Source organism: Centroberyx gerrardi, chromosome 23 (genome assembly GCF_048128805.1).
Source record: "Centroberyx gerrardi isolate f3 chromosome 23, fCenGer3.hap1.cur.20231027, whole genome shotgun sequence".
Lineage (NCBI taxonomy): Eukaryota > Metazoa > Chordata > Actinopteri > Beryciformes > Berycidae > Centroberyx > Centroberyx gerrardi.
The window spans coordinates 21,237,604-21,256,180 of NC_136019.1; the positions used below are offsets into that span (position 1 = coordinate 21,237,604).

Genomic DNA, 18,577 nt, shown 5'->3' on the forward strand with positions numbered 1-18,577 from the left:
TGAATTTCCTAATTTGATCAGGTAGTTTTATAGTGTGGAGCTGCCCCACGGAGAATTAATTGGGAAAGAGGTGACTGAGGCGGCAACCAGGGAGATTTTCTGGGGGGAAAGCTGCATTTTTTGGTTCAGAACTGATAATACTCCTATAAAATAAAGCTCATTTATAAAATAAAGCTCATTTGGGTATAAGAATTCAAGCACTTTTCCATTCATAGTCTGTAGACTTACATCTTTACCATGCATTCTCATCAGTTCTCTGGTTTTTGGCTTTGGGGGAGCTGTTTATGTTCAAAAATATTGATTGGACTGTCCTAGGCCACAGCAATAATAAATAATTCTTAAAAAGTATTCCCAGTTGTTGTTGATGAATATCACTTTATCAGGAAGATATTTTAAGTATATAATTTTCCTGTCTTTATCAGGGTTCTGTTGTTTCTTACTTGGTTTATGGTCTTGCAACAAATTAAATACATTAAATCAGGGGCTCTCAAGCTTAATGCATCCATGCTCTCAAGGACCTGTCAAGGACCCCCAAGTAGGCATGCCCTGGGACCGCCATTTCATAAATATTTTGTCCCAAAGCAAACTATCATCCTTATAGCCTACTTTCCATCCTAGTGCTAACTTCTACTGCATGAAATTTCAGTGAAATTATATTCCCCAATTCCTCAAATTGCTGGAGATTTCCTTGGACCCTCACATGGACCCCTGAGGGACCCCGCTTGTTGAAATTGAAGGCTGCCACCTTGTGGCCAAACAAGACATTGTAGCAAAACATACCAGTAGATCTACAGAAAAGTGCAGAGAAGGTCAAGTAGGCCCTACGACAGTTTGTGTTGTTGGTAAGATGGTAAATAAGCATGTAAGCTAGGCTACATGTTGTTTTGGATCAATGTAAACATAAATTAATGACGTTGCGGTTTATGGGCAGACTTAAGTTTTCTAAATCATTTGATTAATCGGTTACAAGGATTGACAGGTTCACTTGGGGACTCGCCGCAAAATGTTCCATTCTGTCCCGCCTAACTCCAAAGCTGGCAATTTAATGTGTTATTTATCGGCAAATATAAATACATTTTACAATATGACTTAACACCTTTTGCGAAGTGGTAGCAGCCATTATTTCATTCGGCGTACATCCAACACACCAACTTATTTAAGTAAAATTATTTAAGTAAAATTTCAACTTTTACAATGGTATTGTTGTTACTCCCACAGTCCTCTTCCACTAAAATACAACATGGTGGACGGCAGCGAGCAGTGTGAACCAACTCTAAAAGTTGAGGTTTTATTGAAATGAAGTGCTGCTTGGTGGATTATCAATATGCCGAATTTACCAGGAGACCCTAACGATTCAGAAAGGTCAAAAATGATGTCCTACGAGGTGTGTACGTTAGGAGTTCGGTGCTACTCTGTACATTGAGGCTAGCGTGCTGGTTGGTGCATACCATCACAACCACCTCATTTTCGCCAGAGGTTGCAGAGCAGAAAGAAAAGTGAAGTCCTGTAAAGACTGTGCAGCCATGAGGAGGTTTGTTACGCAGAGTCAAGCCAGGAAGCTTCTGCACAACAAGTTTGTGGTGGTGCTTGGTGGCTCAGGTGAGGGAAAATTCACTTTGTTACTTTGTCATTATAGCAAGAATAAACTTTATGTAGCACTTTTCAAAAACAGAATGTACAAAGTGCAAACAGAGAAATGGAGTTTACTAAGGCATGAGATTCGAATTATATGGTTCTGACTTTTTCCAGTTTTTATCCACATATCCATCTTTGAATATTACTTTATGCTTGTGTAGTGTTATTTATTTACTTATTCATTTTTTAGAGAACCTTTTGGGATTTCATATTTAAAAAGATAAAGCACATAACAGTTTTGCCAGCCTTTTTTTTTTTAGGCTCAATAAATCTGTAGAGCTGCACTCCCAGATACAGTCTTACAGTGTTGTGCATCTTAAGAGCTACTTAAACACTTGAAATTTCAAACACTGAAGATTTCTGCTTGGGATGGGAGTGAAGACGGCTGCGTTTGTTTCTTTGATTTCAGTGCAGCGCTCCATGTACAAAGACCTGGTTCTCCTGCTTCAGAAGGATCGCTGCTTGACTCTGTCTCAGCTCAAGTCCAAGGTAACGCTTTCCAGGAGCTTTTTATGCAAATGAAGCAGCACTACAGCAACACACATACCTGCAGTCCCGGCGCACATCCTTCCAGTTTAAGGCACTTCTCTTTTGTCACGCCAAGGCCGCCTCTCAGTCTGAGTCCCATTTCTTATTCCCTCATTATCAGTTGGAAATAAATTGCCCTTCAAAGAAGCTGCCACTGTCAGAACTCGCACTTAATATTCTGCTGTATACAGTGATGTAGTGGTAAATACAAACAAGGGTAAGCTGTGACCTCCAGTCGGTGATCATCATAAGGCAAACCACCACGGCTATAACAAAAATCAGTTAAGTTTTCAGGAAAGCGTTGGATTTTTCACCTTAAAAGACCCTATCTTCTGTAACTTGCATCACTTTGATACCACCTGCTGTTGTGTTTACTATGAATTTAGGTCATAAACATTTATGTCAGTCTTAAAAGGTGGTAAACAAGTCTGTGTTGTCCATGAGGGGAAAATTGTGCTTTCAGGTGCGTTTACACAGATTCCGTCACTTCCACGCTTCCCATTCATTTTCTATGTAAGCGGCCATGCAGTGCATTCTGGTAGCGAAGCAGCAAAGGTGAGGTCTAGTCTTCTTTATGCAAATCAGGGGCGTCCAGCGTGACTCGCCGCCTCTAGAAACTCCCGACCCTTGTGAGCAAAACTAGCCGTTAAAGATGTAAAATGAATCAAGATTCAGTAGCTGCATGGCCTATTCCTCACCTGAAATATTTTCAGAAACAGATTTCACTGGACTGATTGGTGAAATAAGAGAAAGTTTCCGAACAAGCCGCCATGTTTTTCCAGTTTGAAAAGCAGAGACAGAAACCAAGGACGGCCCAACGAGCGGTGCGTTTGACCATTCGGGTGCAGACTTTGGTCCATGGCAGATGAAAGTAACTAGGCTGCAAACCATCCTGTGTTTATACACAACTACTGTCCGTCCAAAGTTTGAAGTAAACCCAGGAAGACATTACATTGGGTTTTAATATTTGGGAGGAATTTGTGTTTATGTTTAAGAGAAAGAGATCACTTGTCAATCATCTCTCGGGACTCTGTATTTGCTGTCCTCCAGGGGGAGCTCTCTTTCGAGCGGGACTGCCTGGTGGAAGGGGGTCGACGGGGTCCCATGACCAACGGCACCGAGTACCGAGAGGTGCGGCAGTACCGCTCCGACCACCACCTGCTGCGCTTCTACTTCCTGACGCGAATCTATTCGCCGTACATGGAGAGCGTCCTGGAGGACTTCCGCTGCAGCCTCAAGCCTGACGTCGTCATCGTCGGCTCCTGTATCTGGGATATCTCCAGGTAACCACATACATGTTCTGTTCTGTTCTGTTCTATTCTATTCTAGACACCTTTCATTGTTATTCTACCAAAATACACTGTAGATGGTGGTAGCGAGCAGTTCTAAAAGTTTAAATGTTATTGAAATGAAGTGCACTGCTTTCAGACGGCGGCCATTTTTAACACTCTGGGTGGGAAACTCTAGTCCGAGTCGAGTCCAGCTACTGTTGTGGACCAAGATGCACATCATACAAACATTTCACAGATTCTCCACTGAAAAACATGTTAGAAAACAATGGCTCTCAAGAATTGGTAGGGATATAGTTTCACATTTTAAAATATTTGGTCCAGTCTAGCCTAGATAGCTAGCTAGTAGCTTATTAACTAGTAAGCTAGCTAACTAACATCCCTGCTAAATCCAAGCAATCATTGCGGTTCTTGGAAAAAATAACAATTTTGTTTCTCCTCCTATCCTCCTCTTTAAGTTAATATATTTTTGGCTACCGCACCGCTGTTAGGTTGATAATGAATTAGAAGGTAGTCATCTTACAGCAACCATCTTTCTGGCAGCAATGAGCCCTAAAAGCATCAGCTGCCTCTGAGTTAAGTTAAGCCTCAGAGATGAATCATCATTTAATAACATTAAAAGTGGTGAACAGTCCAATTCTGCTCCTATTTTAGTGGACAATTACCCTTTCCCAGAAAGGATTAGTTTGGCAATTTTGGCCCTATATATAATTTGTCTATTACATACCTGTTGTACAATATTAACAATACTGGCTCCAGAGTCAGCAGTCGGTTGAAATGGCGAGCTCCTGTTTCCTCTTGTTGCTAACAATGAGTCCAAACAGGGTTTACCAAAATATCTCCAAAAAAGCCAGTCTGTGAAAACAATATGGAGACCAACCGACGTATTTCTATCCACATCCCAGAAAGCAGCAGCACTGCACCATCTTCTACCAAACTCAACTGTTTACACTCTGACCTTACTGTCCGTAAAACTAGATCACTCCGCCAGTAACGCACTTTCACCCCACAGCAGTCTGTCCTGCGGCAGAGAAAAATAGTTCTGTGATTTCCTGACTTGTGAAAGTGTGTGTAATGGCGGAATTGTGTCATGTTTACTCTCAACTCCCCTGTGAAGCCGTCAAATAGCTTTTTTATAGATATTTTGTGCACAAAGTTAAAGCTTATGATTTAATTATCCAGGTTCTGTGATGAAAGAGTAATATTCTTCCATACTCTGTCCCAATTTATTGAAGAGCCACCACAATCAGTGTCTTTGTTCCATATTCTAGTAATAGCAAGGGGGTGATGGTGGGGGTGAAGTGTGATAGTGAGCAGCTATGGAGAGAATCATAAATTAACCATATACTACCTTTTTTATGGTTCTTAAAACCTTTTTTATCAATTCCGTGAGTGGATGGCTGGTAGGTTGTATATCAATGGGTATTCCCGCTGCCCAAATAGCTGACTGTAACTGTGAATACATGAAAAAGGATGTAGATGAGATAGCCTACTTTTCACAAAGGTCTTGAATCATACACAGGCCTTTCATTACACCCAAGGTTTGTGTATCAGCATTGTACCACTGCAGTGATATGAACGGTCCACCTCCAGACTGTCATGTATTGTTGTAAAATAAGAGTGCTTGCATGCCATTTGTGTCTAAAATTATAGAATTTCCCCATCTTTTGCCAACTGCCATAGCAAGAATAGCATGACTTATAATTGGTCCATCCGATTGCTAGAGTGTTCAAAATAGCTGCCATGTCAATAAGGTCTATATGCCGAATTCTCCAGAATACCTGATTCAGAAAATGCATGTTGTACCATCTGTGTATATTTGCTAATAAGCAAGGTAGAATTAAAATGCCTGATTTTTATTTTTTTTTATTTTTATTTTTTGGTGTCAAGTCGTCTCCATACAAGAGCACATTTCTTTCAAAGGCTACAGACAAGGAAAAGAACTTTAAAGTAAAAAGAGAAAAATATTAATATCCAAAAAAATAATCCTGCACACTCACAAAACAGTCGTCCTGCAGAGAGCTCTCTGCAGGCATGCTGGGATTTGTGGCGCACAGTCCAGCCAGTCTCAGTAATATTCATAATCAGAATCATTTTATTCTTGGAATAAAATGTGCAAAAATGTATCTTGGTGGCATTTAAAAGGACAACAACACTTCACATGTGGTGCAAAGGAACAGTGCAAGACAAACTGTACAATAAACCAATAAATAATAACTATATACTGTACATATCCTGTCTTTCTCTAGTATAGTTCCAACCTGTTAAAACACCTACAGTAGAACACAAAACACATGGTACACCATAGATCATTACTTGTCTGACTGGTACAGAATAGTAAAAAACAGAAGAGTAAACAAAAAAAAATTCCTGTGTCTGCAATGAAAATGACAGTGATCTCTTGAGAGGTGTGTTTCATAAGTTAACCAAGATGAAACAAGCTATTTTTTTCCTTCCCCATAAGCTCGCTCACTTGAGCGCTCATCTGCCATCGCGAATCTCGGTCCTCCACCTCTTTGTTTGGTTTGCATTGAATTTCATTAACGTTCAGCCTTGTTCGGGCTCAGTCGAAGTGAGAGGGAGATGAGTGTGTGATTAATTATGTACAGAGACTGAATGGAATCGCTCAAGCAGCCGCCGGAGGGAGAAAAGTCAGCACTCCCTGTGATGGAGAAAATCAAGTAGCAGCTACATGCAGTTGTTCCCCTGTCCTGACGCATTTCTGCTCCAGAAAATTCCCTCCTCCGCCTAAAACTAGAAAATATTGAACCATATGTCAAGCACCGGAGCGGAACGTAAGAACGTGCACAGGATATTTAAAGACATACTGAAGCTGAGATAAGGCACATCTTTTTTCATCAGTCTACCATCACATGTTTGAGGTATACAGACTTTTGCGTTGCAGGTATGGCTTTGAATGGCTCCCAGAACCATGGTTTGGTTTTGACACCCTGGTGAAGACCTAGATGGCTGAAATGCATCGGTGGCTATTTTGACTTTTGCGCATTGTTTTTTACTTAAAGAGTAACTAAACCCCAAACCCAAATCTTTGGTGAAGCCTGACACCTAATGGTGAAAATGAGGGTACTGAACTGGCCATCTGCTATTGGCTGGTCTTTGGTGCCACCACCTGTTGTATTCTATAGAGGGTCTATAGACTCTTTAAGGTTTGATAACACCTACAGTTGGTTTTCTTTGGTCCGAAACATTGCTTACATCATTTTGTATTTTTTGTAACCTTGTTTAGGTTCACACTATCCAATTACAAGTGAACCAGGGCTCGTAAACAAATGTCACATGGACTCACAACCAGCTCATTTATTGGACAGAGTTTGGAGGGGAATTCCAGTCTCTGTAACTATAGCTAAGCATGATGGACTTGTCTGCGCTCTTCTTCTCTGGTGTTCACATGAAGAAATAGCTGTATATGAGCATCAGACCATCCAGTCCATTTTGGTATGCTAGGCTTTCTAAGCATGAGGAACTGCTGGCTGTCGGATGCCAACATCCGTCTCCTCATACACTGTCCGAAAAAAATGCGTACAATACTCCCATGCAGGAGCGCATTGATTTCTGTAAAAGCTCCGTCTCACTGCACACTTCTTTTAGGTGCAGTGTCTTCGTCTTCCACCTCCTGCACGCATATAAAAGTTTCTTATATTGCAGGTACGGCCTCGAGTGTCTCCCAGAATACAAAGAGAACCTCCACAAGTTCTTTGGGCAGATTAAAGCCATCGTCCGCCATGACTGTCTCATCCTGTGGCTCCTGGCCATGCCACTTGGCAAGAACATCAAGGGTGGATTCCTTGTGCCTGAAGTGAGTTTCTCATGCCAACGGCTGTCAACTGTGTGCCACTGAGGCCCGAGAGTCTGCAGGTTTTCATTCCAGCCAAACACTGCAGCAGCTCATTTCACTTATTTGCACACCTTCAGGCAGAGAGGAGGAACTAAGCGGTGAAATCAGCTACTTGAGTGTTTGGTTGGAATGAAAACCTGCAGACTCTTGGGCTTCGATGGCACATGGTTAAGAACCATTTTGAAGTGGAAGCATCTAGTTAAAGCTGCACTAGGCAAGATTGTCGTGTTTAAAAAAAAAACCTGTCTTATCAGCCTAAAACACAAAGTGGGGCTGCAACAGAGAAGAGCGTCCCATCCCCACTAAATGAGACACTGCAGATTGACCTTATTTGCCCAAATTAAATTCTGGTGTCAGGATGGTCACTGGTGGGGAATCTTCTCCACACAGTAAGTGATGAATCAAAACATAACAGAAAACATCCAAAAGTGTCTCCTAAACATCAGTGAGTGAGCGCTCCTTCCAGAGAAAACTGGACTCGCCAAACAATGGCTGAACCTCTTCTCCACCTCCACCTCCACCACACACTAAGAAAAAGACGTGTTATTTCTCTTCCCTATTTCTGGTTAATGAAGTCCTTCAAACTTGGAAAAATTCCAACTGTTATCTCCCACTGCCCCTTGGGGCTGCCAAAGTGCAAGCTGCCTAGTGCATCTTAAACATTCATGGTACAATTGGTGCTAAAGTCAATAATTTTTTGTTTTAAATAAACACCTACTGTGAAAATCATGAAATATTTAAAATGCAACATATCAAATTCCAAATATAAAGTACAAGCCATGGGTTATAACAGGAGCGCTCTCTCTCTCCTTTTCTCTCCCTCCTTTTGTCTGCCTCTGGCTTACTCGATTGACTAGACTGCATTTCTAAAACGGTTTGATTCTGTTGACAACCAGAGAGAGAGCTTCTCAAATCCGTTAAAACAATAAAGTCATGGAAACATGTAGCTTCAGCGTGTTGACCCTCTGTCACCACAGATAAACCACTTGGGCCCGACGCTGCGCTTCGACGTGGTCGAGGCCAACTTCTACTGCAGCCGGCTGGCCGACGCCTACGGCCTGGACGTCCTGGACCTGCACTTCCACTTCCGCTTCGGCCTGCGTCACCGCATGCCGGACGGCGTCCACTGGGACGACCTGGCCCACCGCCGCATCACCAGCCTGGTGCTGCGGCACACGGCCGAGGCCTGGGGAGTAGAGCTGCACGTTCCCCCCTCTCCTCCAGGACAAGGTTACTGCACTGACAGCTAGGGTTAGACCGATGTGCCAGTGTGCTGATATATAGGGCCGATATTGGCCTTTTGTTAAAATCGGATCTGGGCCAGTCAGTGTGGTCCACCTCTGATGTGATGGATATGATGCAGTTTGATTGATTACATATTTATTATAGATAATTGATCAGTGCTATACTGGTTGTCTATGGGAAGACCTGAACCTGAGCTGATTCAGGTTTTTACGCATTATTATTATTACTGAATACTTGGAATTTTTGGAATGTTTTTCTTGAAAATGGTCAAATTTAACGATATTGAATATTAGCAGAGAATATCAGCTATCAGCAGCTTCAATTAAAAGATATCTGTATTGGCCTTCAAAAGCCCATATCGGTCGAACCCTACTGACAAAATGAGTTCTGGTGATAATGAGATATCTTACAGAAATGTACACACCAGTTAAGTGTGTAAGAGTCACTGAATGATGGATTTGGTGCATAAACTGTGACCATTTGGTAACACCAAAGAAAAGAAGTGGTTGTTGATGTCTACATGTTGCTATTCAGCGTTTCAGGACATCAGGTGTCACCGAGAAGACTTTGGACACCACGGTATCAGACCAGACCGGCAGCCTCCGAGGCCCCTGCTGCCTCCGAGGCCTCCGCTGAACTCAGGTGAAATAGACTGTCAGTTGTTGAAATGAAAGTTTCCGTTTTACTGTCAGTCAGCGATAAGACTTCACCACCTGCGCCCATTTACAGCCCTAGAGAATATATTGGAAGAGAGGCCAACGTGACTGACTTGCTCAATCAACATGCCGAACGTATACAATGTAACACCTTATTCCTGTCTTCATTATGACAGCCATACGGCTGTCATAATGTGTTTGTTATTGGTTTTATCTCAGTAGCGCTGCAGAGACGGAGTCTGGTTCATTACCAGGAGAGCCACGTCAGATCAGCCCGGTTTCAACGTGATGTACCGCCAAACTCAGGTATCAGACACCTCTCATACTGGCTTTATGTGTGTGTTATGTCTGTCAATTCTTTGTGAATGTGTTGGTATGTACAGTATGTGCTTTGTACCTGTTCTGTTGTTTGCAGTCTGTTGGTTTGGGATGGAAATTTGAGATGGCATAGGTCAAATAGTATGTAAGATATACTTACTCTTAAAGTAATAATTGGTGATTTTCATATCAATAAATGTCCATTTTGGCAGTCTTCATCGCCAATTGGTATAACACAATAGTCACTCCCTCCCATTTTTCGCGATTCTGTGATCAAGTGATTCAAAGCAAAAGCAACAAAATAGCGTATTTTTTCGCAATGCTGTATAATTTGAAATTTGACTGCATACATTATGCATGAAATTGCAAAAATACACACACAACATGGACAGTTGTCTCATCAAAAGGGAAAATCATTTGATTGAAGAAGTTGAGATGTAAAAGAATCAACAAATTTTTGCAAACTCTTGCATACTCAGAAATCTGTTTAAAAATTGAGATTTGTGTTTTGAAGTTCTGCAATGCCCAGTGAGAGACACACGTACAAACACACACAAGCACGCACACACACACACACACATGCACACACAACATGGATGGAAAGGGAAAATCCACTGGTTGATTTTGAGGTTTTGCTTTTGAAGTTGAGATGTAAAAGAATTGAGATGGAGAATGGAGAGATGGTTGTTGAAAATAGATAATTCTGTGGATATTGTTTCTATGTGTTTACTATTTGTTTGTATATTGTTTATATTTGTTCATTTTTGTGAATACAAGTAAAAATGCTGTTAACACAAAATCCGCTGCATAATTCTGGAAATTATCACCACAAAATCAGTCATTTTGATTATACAAATCACACAAAAATCTTGGTAGGACTGAATAGTGATTCAACCTATATCCAGTTCATGAAAGCTTTTCCATTTGCTGTTCTAAACAGCGGGTGTCTGGTAGCTCTTTCCTGGGAAAAATCCTCTAGTGCACAGGAAGTGATGCGTTTTAGATTTCCGGTTTGTTTTGGAATAAATAGAAGAAGAACTGGGTCGGTAGCAAGTGCAGGGTGGATTACCACTTTATTACTTGTGGAATCCTCAACATTGTTTGAAGTCAGAAAGTTTGTCTGTGTTGGTCCCACCATCTCCCATTCATTTTTCAATAAAGAAGTATCTGCATCACTTTGCTTCAGACCTTTTAAATTAGCGATTAACTTTGAAGTAAATTTCTGAAATTGCAATTGCAACCAATCTTCCCAAAACAATTTTCTTTTTCCGTCTAGTTTTCACCAGGATCGTTCCAGATATTATGAAGGCCGTTTGAATTTTGAAGATGCAGGTTGACTTCAGTCTAACTTGATGATGACAGGTTTTATGACTTCTCATTAAGAGCGCTGTCTTTGTGTTTGAGCTTGCATGTGGATGGAAGATAGAGCAGCAAACAGCAGACCCCTGCGGGTGCCATTGCAGCTTGGCAATCAGCCTGCACAGATTAATCGTCACCAGCATGGAGGTAAAGAATTTGCCTACGGTGGATTTATGCTTGGGGAATTAGCGGGCTTGCTGAAAGTGAGCGAACTCATTCTATTCCCACTATTTCTTTATTACTGTCTCCAAAACTTTGGACTTTAGCTGCTTCCACATACTCCCAGCCAGAGACTCTGTTCCAACTTTAAAATATTCCGCTACTTTAGGAGGATGTGCTGATGCGTTCAACTTTATGATACTGTGTGATAAATAAAAAAAATACAACTTTTATTCAAATAATGAAAGTTGAATACTTTTAGTCTTAACTTTGTCCCATGGAAATGAATGGCAGAAAGTGAAAAAGGACATCTAGTGGTCAAATTTTTCACAAGAGATGAACTCTTTCTAATGAATTTTACTTTTTAATCTTTCCAACTGCTGTCATCTGGACCAGTGGTTCCCAATGTGGGGTCTAGGGACCACCAGGGGGTCTTGAGAGGGTTCCAGGGGGTCCCCAGCAAATTGATGAATTTTTAAACTTCACCATTATTTCATTTACAAGAACTTAAAACAATTAGAGAATGTAGAAGAATGACTATTTTGATCATAGTTTCACTGTTATCTCTTTACCTGCAATACAGATAGTCATGGAATTCTGGACAAAATCATATCCAACAGTAAAAATATTCTCAGATTTGGGTCCAAGAGACAAAATCTCATCAAATGGGGGTCCGTGGCCCTAATGTGAACTAAATTAGGGGTCCTTGATATGAAATGGGTTGAGAATCACTGGTCTAGACACATTTTCTCCAGGAGATGCTCCAGGATATTACTCTCTCCAAAAGTTTGGACTCTAATTACTTCTACATACTTTCAGCTAGAGACCCTGTTCCACTTTAAAATGTCCAGGTACTTAAAGAGATGTGCCTATCTATTCCGCTTTTTGATACTCCTTACTTTTTTTTTTTGGAAGATATCAAAGTGTTCTTTTTATCCCCTAGAAATGAACGGTATAGAGTGACTAGTGACATTTGGTGATCATTATGAACACCTTTAAAAGATTAATTATTTTTAATGACTTCAACTTTTAACCTTTCGAGCTGAAGGAAGCACACTTGCAGCTGCTTTGGTCTCACCCACACATTTTCTCCAAGAACTGGACTTTTCTAGTTGCATTTGGAACTTCTAACTCTTAACGGTTTCATCATCACCATTAAAATCATCTCCATGGCAGACACTGACCTCCTCAGAATATACTTGAAAGCACATTTCAGATATCCTGCCTTTGTGATCAAGACGTCCTCTCTGCACCGAAGAGTAAAGAAAACTTCTGATGGGCAAAAGAAATTGATAAAAAGATGGTTAACCTCATCTGTTAAGAACTTGAGCATTGATTTGCAGTGCTTGGAAAGCCTTGATCAAGACTGCCTCACCTGGCCAGGCAAACCTCTAATCCGACACTGAAGAGACGACGAGTCTGCCAAGATAGACATGAAGGCCCATATCAGAATACTACCACTGATATAACCTCTCCAGTATGTCCAGGGTAGGATTTGACTAGAACATTTTTGAAAAAGATTATTTTGATGCTTTATTGGATAGAATATAGAAGAGAGAGACAGGGGGTTGACGTGCAAGAAAGGTCTCAGGCTGGATTTGAATCCAGGACTTCACAGTTACCAGGACGCCACAGATATAAGCTTTTGAAGGCTGATATTACCAATATTTTTGGGTTTGAAGATGATAAAATTTTCATGACCTCAGTTTGTATCCACTATCAACTTGGACACCATCACAAAACATCGGACATCTGATGAAAAAAGTTAGAAAATACTCCTCCCTTTATCCCACCTACAATACTGTATATATAAGATAGAGCTATCTTAAGAACTAAGATAGAGTCGTGTGCTTTGAACGTTTTTTTTGTTTTGTTTTTTTAATGAAATCCCACATAAAACAGTGGTGACCCCTAGAGGTAGTTCTAGGAGTCCTAGAGGGGGTTCCAGGGGTCCTAGAGGTGGTTCCAGGGGTCCTAGAGGTGGTTCTAGGAGTCCTTGAGGGGGTTCTATGAGTCCTTGAAGGGGTTCCAGGGGTCCTAGAGGTGGGTCCAGGGGTCTTAGAGGTGGTTCCAGGGGTCCTAGAGGTGGTTCTAGGGGTCCTTAAGGTGGTTCTAGGAGTCCTTGAGGGGATTCCAGGGGTCCCCACCAAAATGAGGAATAGTTTAGAGAAGTTAGAGAAGGTATAAGAATGACTGTTTCACTCTCACCACCATTATTGTCCCAGGTACAGTGTAGACAGTTCTACTAAATCAGTACTAAATCAACAACTAAAATCTTCCCATATGGGTCCCTGGGACTAAATCTGATCAAAAGGGGGTCCATGGCCCTAATGTGGGTGTATTTGGGGATTCTTGATATAATGATTAAGAATCACCGCCCTAAAACCCACCCTGAGCCTCCTGTAGTTAAAAAGGAGTCTAGTGAACAAAAAGGAGCTAGAAGCCTGAAATGTGAGCACTGTGGACAGCCAAACTAAGCCCCACTGAAGCCCGGACAAGCACCGTCTCGCCTCATTACAGCAGTTTATAACATGACCATCACCAAGCGTTGCCGTTCCTCCAACCCACACACTTCGGATACTTTCTATTTAGTTTGACTGTGTTGCTCCTAGGAGCTTTAAATGCCCAGCCAGAACCTGAACGGATGAAAAAACACAAAAAGCGATATGGGTAAATGCGGTGAGGGCTACTTTTTCTCTTTTCACCACTCAAGTTTGAAGTTAAAGCTGCACGAGGCAACTTTTTCATGTCGCCGGCTCCAAATGGCAGCGAGAGGTAACTGTTTGAACTTCAATACCCAAAAATCCTGTAAGGTGACATCAGTAAACTGCTCATGTTTACCAACCCAGCCGGTCTGTGACGCTTTATACCAAAGGAAACCAAAGATACTAGAGAGGAAAAAGATCTAACGTTGGTGAGTCCAGCTTTCTCTGGACGGAGTGCTGCTCACTACTGTTTAGGAGACACTCATGTATTTCACTCACTAAGTTTTGATTCGTCACTTCTTGTGTGGAGAAGATTTCCCACCAGTGACCATACAGACACCAGAATTGAATTTGGGCAAATAGAGTGAATTTACAGTGTCTTGATTAGAGGGGATGGGACGCTCTTCTCTGTTGCAGCCTCACTTTGTGATTCAGACAGGTGTATTTTTATGTAAAAATTGTACCTAGTGCAGCTTTAATATCGACAGATGCCTTTCAGCACAGGAATTTGATTTCATTTTAACATCATTTTCACAGTATTGATTAACACAGTTTAAATGCATCTCCACAAACTCTCATTATTTCAAAAAGTTCCTAAAACTTAAGGGAAAAATTCTATATTTTTGAAACTCCAGGCATTTTTTTTTTTTTTTTTTAAACAAGCGTGCTGATAGAAAACAAACCTGCTACCTGCAGAATTCCCACAAGCCCTCCATCTGATGTTTTCTCTCAGGCGCTTTATATTTTTTTCATAGCTTCACTTGGCAATCAGACGTGTCTGCCCACTCGGCAGGGCCCATTGATTGCATCAGTACAGTAATCACCGCTCATTCAGAGGAGAGAATTCACCTGTTGGCCGATTCGCAATGGCTAATAAGAGCCTTTTTAAAGTTTTAAAAGCCCCACTGCACACTTTAAATCAACCGGGGGATTGTGAAAGAGAATAATCACTAAGTCGTACTCTGGTACCTAGACAGCTACTGATGGTTAAATTGACTTTAAAATGGCTACATTGCTTCAGGTCAGGATGTTATAGAGATCCCAATGAGACTGTCGCAACCAAAAAGTGTTGTGGTTTTTTTTTGGTATATTCTCATGTTACACACTTGTTTTGCTTTTCTCAGTACGTTCTCTTGCTACTACAGCTGTTATTTTGCGCACCCTCCTGATGCTGTGTAATCCATACTTTATCATACTTTCATTCATATATTTCTGTTGAAGTTGTCAGTTGCATTTTGTTTGATGCCCCTCATTTGCTCTGTTTTCATTTTACATTGTATTGTCTTTGCTGTATCTTATTACTAATTTGCTGCTGCAATGACCCGATTTCCCAACTGGGATCCTTAAAGTTTCATCCGATCATGTCTTATCTTAAGTTGGTATCAGTTAGTGACAGGATGTGTTTTTTTCTCTTTCTAACTTCACTAAATAACCCATATAAGTCCTACTACTGCAGCTCATTAATAATATTGCACAGGCTTTATGGGACTTTATGGGTTTTTGAAGACTGATACCGATACCGATAGTTACCGATATAGGCGATATTTTGAGCCAATATTATTTATCTTTAAATTTCATCATTTTTATGCCAAAAAATTCCAAGTATTCAGTGTTCTGCCCTGGAATTGTATTCTTGTCAGGGTGGAAAAGCCTCTGAAACAGCATTTAGACCATCAAGGGACACTAAAACTCTGGAACCAATAATAGTAATTAGGATAATAATAAAACCTGAATGCATACTTATGTGGAATCTGATCAAAATGCATCATATCCATCATATCAGAGGTGAACCACACTGACTGGACCAGATCTCATTTTTAATCAAAGACCAATATCAGCCCCATATAATCAGTCTAACTCTACTCTTGCACTTCTGTGCCTGTGTGCATTTAACAATAATCACTTTACCTGCTTGTCTAGCTCTGGCTGTGCGTCACCCAGCACACCTCCAGTTCCACAGGCGGCGGGGCTCGGCAGGCGGCGTCCAAGTTAACCGGTATTACCATGACGGAGTCACTCGCCTTCGCCCTCCGCTCCCAGTCGAACCTCGTCCTCCGCCACGCCAAGGTTTCAACGGACAACGTAAGTCTAGCAGGGTCGTTTTTGGCAGTGAGGTGTGTTTGATCGTTTTATAGTAGTTCGACACATTTCCTTTCCTTGTTTCTTGCTAGATTACAACCCCTCACCCCCCGCCAACATGTGGAGGTGGCAGAGAGTGGACATCACAGCCATCACCTACAACGTCAGCTCAAGTACGACGCTTCCTTTCCCTCTGCTGTTCTCAGGCTTGATGTCAGTTGTGTTTTTAGCTGAAGCTTTCTGGTTCTTGTTTGACACCAAGAAGAGATGAGGCACCATCTGGTCGGGCGAGGTCGGACCCACCGGAGACCGTCGCATTATTCAGGTAGGCCTTCCATCATCAATTCCTTGATTCAAGATTTAAACAAAACGCTTCACAACAAATTAACTCAATTCTGTACTTTGTTGTCGTATGCACTAGGCAGTGGGGTTTGACAGATAAAGTCCAAGGCACTGTCTTTTGGAAAAAAGTAAAAAAGCCTAATGCGTCACATCAAAGATCACAAAGCACCACAGGCCTTTTTTTTCCATTTGTATATACACCAAACTGCTATGAGCACCTCTCCAAGACATTTGAAGCCAAAGCAGCTTTCCTCCTCTGTGCTTACTGTAACTGACATATTTTTTTGATTGAAGCTGCCGATAGCTAATATTTTCTTTATCTTTATCCTTTGGATTTTTGGCATGAAAATCCAAGAATACAAAAAACAAAATACAAGTTTTCAGTGTTTTCCCCAGAGTTTTATTCTTGTCAGGGTGGAAAAGCCTCTGAAACAGCATTTAGATCATCATGGGACACTAAAACTCTCAATCGAGATCCAGGATCAAGTCATATGGAATCCAGTCAAAACCACTCCTGTCATTCCTACCATGGCCCTCTCTCAACAGGTACATGCAAATAGTCAATTAAAAATGACAAGTGTCTGTCCTTTGTCGTCTTTTGCTGTCCAGGCAGACGTTTTGGCGACGGTTTCCCTCCTGAGCACCCGCCGGAGGATCTCCGCGTGACGAGGAGGAGGCACAACGCCAGGGTGCACCCTTACTGCCAGCACCCTTCCCAGGTGACACCCAGGCACCCAGGCTGCGGGCAGTGAGCCGCAGACACGGACGGCTCATTACGCAGTGGAAGCAGGGACTCTCGATTCAACGTCGACTGGACGATTTCCAAGGAATAATGATTCACAGGCGGTGAGTCATCGCTGGTGTTCTCAGAACTTGTTAGGAAATAAAGCAGATAGGGGGAAGCGAGGTTAAGTGAATGTGAGAGTGAATTTGAAGTCGGGGGGCTGTTGCCGGATGTCGATGAGACGTGCAATTATGGTTCGTTGGCAGCGCAGTGACACCTACCGGACCTGCGTTCGAAATGCAGTGATGAGTGTTTGACAGTATGCAATGAAGACTCTTCAAAGTCTCTACATGCTGCGAGTTCATTATGTTCCGCAATCAAAGGTTCAAGGTTAGGAAAGAGCTTTTAGATGATTGAATTGTTCCATGGTGATTGCTTTGATTCATTGATGATTGATACACAAGAATGGTGATAATAAAATTAATACGTTTCATGTTCCTCTGTCTTTTTTGATAGTGAAATCATGTTGCGCAGTCGTTCCTTACGTAATCCCGTTCCTTTCCTCCAACTTGATCCCATGCAACGTTGAATCAAATCATCTGTACGGGGAGCGGGGGGGGATTTAGGTCGACCAAATCTCATCCTCCTAGTCCCCCCTCATCTAATTCCTTTATCTCTAGCCTCAAGCAGTCAACCACCCGGTGTTACCGTGAGTTCACGCTGCGAGCAACACCATCAACAAGTTACCAGAAGTCTATTCATTTCCCACAGAGCCGAGCGACCGGGGGAATCCGCCCGACGTCTGCTGCGGCTGAACTTTTCACGGTCATCAGCATGGAAGCATTATATTATCGGTCTTCAGATTTCCGCGCTTCCTCTCTCCCCCACTGATGTGATTTAGTTTCATGAACAATAGTTCTGCCTGGCAAGTGCAAAATGGATGAGAAGCTGCTTCCAGCCATTCAAAGCTTCCCAGTTCTCTAACTTTTAAGACTCCAGAAATAAACGTCTCAAAATCGCTTGGAGAACGCTTGCATCCATCGTTGGGGTTGATGCTAAGCTTTGAAGTCATATTATTGGGTTTTTTTCTGTTTATTTTTTTTATCAATGCTACCTAATTAGCACTAGCTAGCTAATTATGTTAACTCATCCAGTCCAGGGTCAGTATAGTTTTGGGTCAGTAAAGCTTTGGGTTTTTCATTAATTTTTATTTTTATATAATTTTCAACTTTCATTTCAATCTCAGTTAAGTTTTAGTTAGTTTTAAATGTGGCTTTGGTAGTGTCAGTTTAGTGTTATTAATTCTTTATTAATTGTTTGGTTTTAGTTTATTTTTTATTTTGTTTCAGTTCTAGTTGTAGTATTCTTGGTAGGGGTGGCATTTTTTAAAGGTAAAATGAAACAAGTTCAGAACAGGTGTTTTGTATATGTTTACAACAGGTATTGTGTAATGCAAACAGTAAATAAATTATTTTTAAAATTGTAACTTTTTAAAAAAAAAAAAAAAACGTTTCATGGCCATAACAGCATAGACACTAATGGAATTTGTCAGAGGGAGTTCAGAGTTCGTATGGCAGTTGGAAAGAAACTGTTTTTAAAACGGGTTGTTTTGGTGAGCAGAGAACTGTAGCGCCTCCCAGAGGGCAACAGCTGGAAAACATGGTGTGCTGGGTGAGTGGGGT

General features: G+C 41.5%; 1 protein-coding gene and 1 long non-coding RNA gene across 2 annotated transcripts; both read left to right on the forward strand.

Annotated features, from left to right (window-relative positions):
* Positions 1-1,523: 1,523 nt before the first annotated feature.
* On the forward strand, positions 1,524-8,558 carry LOC139932338 (PC-esterase domain-containing protein 1A-like). Its single transcript, XM_071926076.2, has 5 exons — positions 1,524-1,599; positions 2,045-2,124; positions 3,214-3,446; positions 7,119-7,269; positions 8,286-8,558. The coding sequence occupies exons 1-5, from the start codon at positions 1,524-1,526 to the stop codon at positions 8,556-8,558; spliced, it is 813 nt and encodes a 270-aa protein (XP_071782177.2).
* Positions 8,559-15,942: 7,384 nt separating this feature from the next.
* Positions 15,943-17,189, forward strand: LOC144543519 (uncharacterized). The gene is made up of 3 exons (XR_013507955.1): positions 15,943-16,002; positions 16,095-16,154; positions 16,781-17,189. It is a non-coding gene; the product is annotated as an uncharacterized LOC144543519 (long non-coding RNA).
* Positions 17,190-18,577: the final 1,388 nt, after the last annotated feature.

Excerpts from the sequence above, each read along its gene's own strand:
- LOC139932338 (XM_071926076.2), top strand. The coding sequence starts at position 1,524 with ATGAGGAGGTTTGTTACGCAGAGTCAAGCCAGGAAGCTTCTGCACAAC. Across the intron at positions 2,125-3,213 it reads TGTCTCAGCTCAAGTCCAAG|GGGGAGCTCTCTTTCGAGCG; the intron begins GTAACGCTTTCC and ends GCTGTCCTCCAG. Across the intron at positions 3,447-7,118 it reads TGTATCTGGGATATCTCCAG|GTACGGCCTCGAGTGTCTCC; the intron begins GTAACCACATAC and ends CTTATATTGCAG.